We start from the raw sequence: 5,119 nt of genomic DNA, 5'->3' as shown, positions 1-5,119 counted from the left end.
GCTCCCAAGCTCTAGTGCACGTTGACTTTCACTCTCACTATAACTCAGCATCAGGGCTCCCAAGCTCTAGTGCACGTTGACTTTCACTCTCACTATAACTCAGCATCAGGGCTCCCAAGCTCTAGTGCACGTTGACTTTCACTCTCACTATAACTCAGCATCAGGGCTCCCAAGCTCTAGTGCACGTTGACTTTCACTCTCACTATAACTCAGCATCAGGGCTCCCAAGCTCTAGTGCACTACTGGTGCCAAGCCACTGTCAGGCTGAGGCTTGAGTGTGCCAGAGAAGTGGGGTGGAGCCTCAGACAGCATGGACATGCTGTCCTACTCGCTGGTTGGACGAAGTGTGTAATTACCATAAAGTGTGGTATGATGGGAAGGGAGAACAGCAGAGAGTAAAATTAAAGGCCAAAAGAAGGACAGAATATGAGGTAAGGCAGAAGTATAAAATGACTGGCACCCATAGTGCTTTTTAAAAGTGTCTCTGTGTCCTAACAATAGCTTTTGTGTGTTACACTGTCACAGTTGATTGCTCCAGCGCACCATGGCAGATGACCATGGAGGGAAAACTCTTACTGGGAAATGGAGGGGAGTGACTTACGTCAATTACATCTAAAAACACCATCACTCATTTGGGCCAGGGTGTGTGTGTGTGTGTGTGTGTGTGTGTGTGTGTGTGTGTGTGTGCGTGCACGCACTAGTACAAAAGCAGTGGACAGAAATGATGGCTATTTAACCGCATGCTAATGCATAAATTGCTAGACTCAGGTACATGTCTCCTGTCAGCCACAAATGGTACTGCGCAAAACCTGCAACAGCATACATACTACAGACAATGCAATCGCGCTATTAGCGGTGTGCCCCTGAACAGGTAAACAAGAGACAACGTCATACACAAAACAGTGATCCCCGTAGACTAATAATAGACGTATGCGGCGTTCTTAACGATTGGGTCTGCTAAGCCAAATTTTAGTACCCGCACTGTGTACACTCGGAGCAGTTTCTACCTCTCCCTGTCGCTCTCAAATACACACACACACACACACACACACACACACACACACAACGGCAAAGAGGGACCGCTGTAGCGTTCGACCTCGGACGAAAGGGAACAAGGGCCGCAGTGTGGGGATGTCGTCCCGCATGGTGGAGGGGAATAGTGCTGGCGGGCCAGGTGTTGCAGAGCTAGCAGAGGTCGCGGTGTCACGCCGGTGGCGAACCCTCAAGGTACTCTTTCACCATCTTAGTTCTACGTAGGCATGTCAAAGCTCGACTTAATAATAAACCCTGTCCATTTGCACGTGCGCCAGCGGATGTGCACGCAGTGAAGTCTTAAAGCGCAACGCCTGTCGGTAGGCGGCTTCTTCCCCTGACTGTTAAACCGTGCAGACTGAATTAACTGCGTTAATCTCGGTAGAGTAAACCGGGAACGACGCAATTCCAAACGTGCCCTCGGAACGCTCGTTAAGATCGGTAACATAATACTCAGAAAGATAAACAAAAGCAAAAGAACAAAACAAAACAAGGAGCGCATGTAAGTTCTGTACAGTGTAAATCTTTTATAGAGGAAACATCAGATCGGCACATTCAACTGCAAAAAAAGAGGGAGATAAAAAAAAATACACGGACACCGGTCTCACTTGGAAGTGACTGTTATATGTGTAACGCTTACCGGTTATTTGCGGTGGCACCAGGGCACTGCTGAGCTTCTTGAGGCACACGCCGCGTCCGTCCAGCAGCGCCTGTAGCGGCTTGGTCTCTCCCGGACGCTGCTGACATGTCAGCCCGGCGCCGCAGCGCCCCGTGTACACTCCGCATGCCTGCCCCTCGACCAGCGCGCAAGTTAGGCAGCATCCGCAGCCCGGCTCCCGCACTCGCTCTGCGCAGTCCCGCGGCAGCGGCTTGCACTGTACGAGCGCGCCGACGTCGCACGGCTCGCACCGCACCACGGGGCCCACGCTCTCCGCCAGGCGCACGAGAGCCGCAAGCAGCGCCGTCAGGCAGAGAGCGCACAGTCCCGTCATCTAGTCAAAGTGCTGCAACACGCGAGGGGGGGGGAGGGGGGGTAGACGGGCAGTGCGACCCCAGCCGTGCCAACTCCGCTTCGGTCTGTTTGGCAAAGCGAGAAAAGACAGCGTTCGGTGTCACGGTGCCTTCACGGGAAACTTCACACCGAGGGGGTCGACGTGCCCCCGAAATGCTGCACGCTGCTTGCGCAAACTGACGTACCCGGTTTTGAGGTTGGAGGGTCGCTTAAGGGGCTGTCACGTCGATTTTGCACGACTGTAAACCCCAGCTGAGCTGCCAGGTCTCTCCATCTGTAACTGCGACTTGCTGGAGCTTCAGGTTTTATACAGACAGGAAAAGCACGGGCAACAAGTCACTCCCCTCGGTATGAATTATGTAGACCATCCTCAGTCTTAAGGGACCGCGCACATTCTTAATGGACACTTAGCGTGTATGAATTTGATTATATTACAATAAAAGCGGTGAGCGCCAGAATGCTCATGGTTACACAATAGCAAAACTCTTAGGAACGAATCGCGTTTCAATTTTAAAGGCTGGTTTCTCAATGTAGCACTCACAAAAGCATTTATAGAATACAAAACCAATACGGGTTTAAGATAAACACACTATATTATTGGTAAGTGTATTTATAGACTCAAAGAACCTCGATACACTAAATGGGAGGGAAGGAGACAGCGCATTAACGTTATGCGTCACGGTCGCTTTACGCACCACGAGGGCGCGCACAGGTGATCAGATGTACCGCAATCGTGATCTTGAGTGAAAACTGCACGGTATATGCAATTACACGAAAAACCGCAAGACACATGGATAGTAACAGGATATTACAGGGAAAACTCATATTCCATGGATATACACATAATTACATGGGACAAAAAATGTTAATAGCAAATGGTTTGGCTGTACTAAAAAACTCTAATTCAGTAACAGCAAGAAAAAACATATTGAATTATTTGTGTTGCCTTATCATGCCCAGAAACCAAATGGACATTCTGTTCTGTTCAAGAATTTTGAACAGCTTACAAGAAAAATGTCACTCAACACGTTTTTTTTCTAATACACTTTAAGGAGGTCATCCAGGTTTGGAAGGACAGATCAGTGGGGAGAGCTTAAAGCTTCCGAGGGATGGGGCACAAACACAGCTAATCCAAAGTGTGTGTGTGTGTGTGTGTGTGTGTGTGTGTGTGTGTGTGTGTGTGTGTGTGTGTGTGTGTGTGTGTGTGTGTGTATTCGCGTGTGTGTGTGTGTGCGTGTGCGTGTGTGTGTGTGTGTGTGCAAGTGTGCAAGTCTATGTGTAGACTCATGACCTTATTTTTAAACAGAGATAGAGATACTGAATTCATCCATCCATCCATGCATCCATCCATCCATCCATCCATCCATCCATCTGTCAGTACATCAGTCTGTCAGTCCATCCATCCATCCATCCATCCATCCATCCCTCTCCGTCTTGCTGTCGGTGTGGAGCCGCCCTGCTGGGTGGTACGGGATGATTACAGAGCAGGCTGGACGGTGGATTGTGCTGCCTCAGCAGTGCATACCCTCTGTGCTGCGATGCACTGTGCAATAACATGTGGCTTCAGCCGCTGGAACGTGGAGCGTGCTGGGCCTGCCAGCACAAACCCGCTGAAAACAAGCAGAACACCCTCCACCTGCATTCCACCAGCCAGCTCCACTGCTAAGACTGCCATTCTTATTACTCGGCACATTTCTCTCTGCCTCACTCGCTATGATAGTTGTTTTATATATATATATATATATATATATATATATATATATATATATATATATATATATATATATATATATATATATATATGTATGTACTTCCTTCAGGAATTCATATGTACTTCCTTCAGGAATTCCACCCATTTGAGACTCCTGAGCATATTCCGTCCCCGTCTCCGGAGGCATTCTGGGAATGGAATGCAGAGAGCTGTTCTATGTCTCCCTGGGCAGAGCATGGAGGGGTGTAGAGTGTGCCTTCCCAGCAGGGGAGAGTAGAGAAGTAGAGGAGTAGGAGAGTAGAGGTGTAGAGGAGTAGGAGAGTAGGGGAGTAGGAGAGTAGGGGAGTAGGGGAGTAGAGGAGTAGAGGAGTAGGGCAGTAGGGGAGTAGAGGTGTAGAGGAGTAGGAGAGTAGAGGAGTAGAGGTGTAGAGGAGTAGAGGAGTAGGGCAGTAGGGGAGTAGAGGTGTAGAGGAGTAAAGGAGTAGGAGAGTAGAAGAGTAGGAGAGTAGGAGAGTAGGATAGTAGAGGAGTAGGATAGTAGGGGAGTAGGAGAGTAGAGGAGTAGGAGAGTAGGAGAGTAGAGGAGTAGGAGAGTAGAGGAGTAGGAGAGTAGAGGAGTAGGATAGTAGGGGAGTAGGAGAGTAGGAGAGTAGAGGAGTAGGATAGTAGGGGAGTAGGAGAGTAGAGGAGTAGGATAGTAGGGGAGTAGGAGAGTAGAGGAGTAGGAGAGTAGAGGAGTAGGAGAGTAGGAGAGTAGAGGAGTAGGAGAGTAGAGGAGTAGGAGAGTAGAGGAGTAGGATAGTAGGGGAGTAGGAGAGTAGGAGAGTAGAGGAGTAGGAGAGTAGGAGAGTAGAGGAGTAGGATAGTAGGGGAGTAGGAGAGTAGAGGAGTAGGATAGTAGGGGAGTAGGAGAGTAAGAGAGTAGAGGAGTAGGATAGTAGGGGAGTAGGAGAGTAGAGGAGTAGGAGAGTAGAGGAGTAGGAGAGTAGGAGAGTAGAGGAGTAGGAGAGTAGAGGAGTAGGAGAGTAGGAGAGTAGAGGAGTAGGAGAGTAGAGGAGTAGGATAGTAGGGCAGTAAGGGAGTAGGAGAGTAGAGGAGTAGGAGAATAGAGGAGTAGGAGAGTAGGAGAGTAGAGGAGTAGGATAGTAGGGTAGTAGGAGAGTAGAGGAGTAGGAGAGTAGAGGAGTAGGATAGTAGGGGAGTAGGAGAGTAGAGGAGTAGGAGAGTAGAGGAGTAGGAGAGTAGAGGAGTAGGAGAGTAGGGCAGTAAGGGAGTAGGAGAGTAGAGGAGTAGGAGAGTAGGAGAGTAGAGGAGTAGGATAGTAGGGTAGTAGGAGAGTAGAGGAGTAGGAGAGTAGAGGAGTA

General features: G+C 49.2%; 1 protein-coding gene across 2 annotated transcripts in view; it reads right to left on the bottom strand.

The window, feature by feature from the left end:
• The window catches only part of igfbp3 (insulin-like growth factor binding protein 3), a 13,352-nt gene extending 11,019 nt beyond the window's left edge, over positions 1 to 2,333 (bottom strand). The window contains exons 1-2 of one of the 2 annotated variants that reach the window (XM_035524011.2): positions 2,230 to 2,326; positions 1,673 to 2,109 (exon numbers count right to left, since the gene is read on the bottom strand). In XM_035524011.2, the coding sequence (XP_035379904.1) occupies positions 1,673 to 2,024 (352 nt within the window). In that variant the 5' untranslated portion in view covers positions 2,025 to 2,109; positions 2,230 to 2,326. Of the gene's footprint in view, positions 1 to 1,672 lie in introns of both variants that reach the window. The other variant, XR_014124493.1, reaches the window with a different exon arrangement.
• Positions 2,334 to 5,119: the final 2,786 nt, after the last annotated feature.

The sequence above is a fragment of the Electrophorus electricus genome, chromosome 7 (genome assembly GCF_041902795.1).
Source record: "Electrophorus electricus isolate QZ-2024a chromosome 7, ASM4190279v1, whole genome shotgun sequence".
NCBI lineage: Eukaryota > Metazoa > Chordata > Actinopteri > Gymnotiformes > Gymnotidae > Electrophorus > Electrophorus electricus.
Note: the sequence above shows the minus strand (reverse complement) of the source record. Positions and strands in the feature narration are given on the sequence as shown.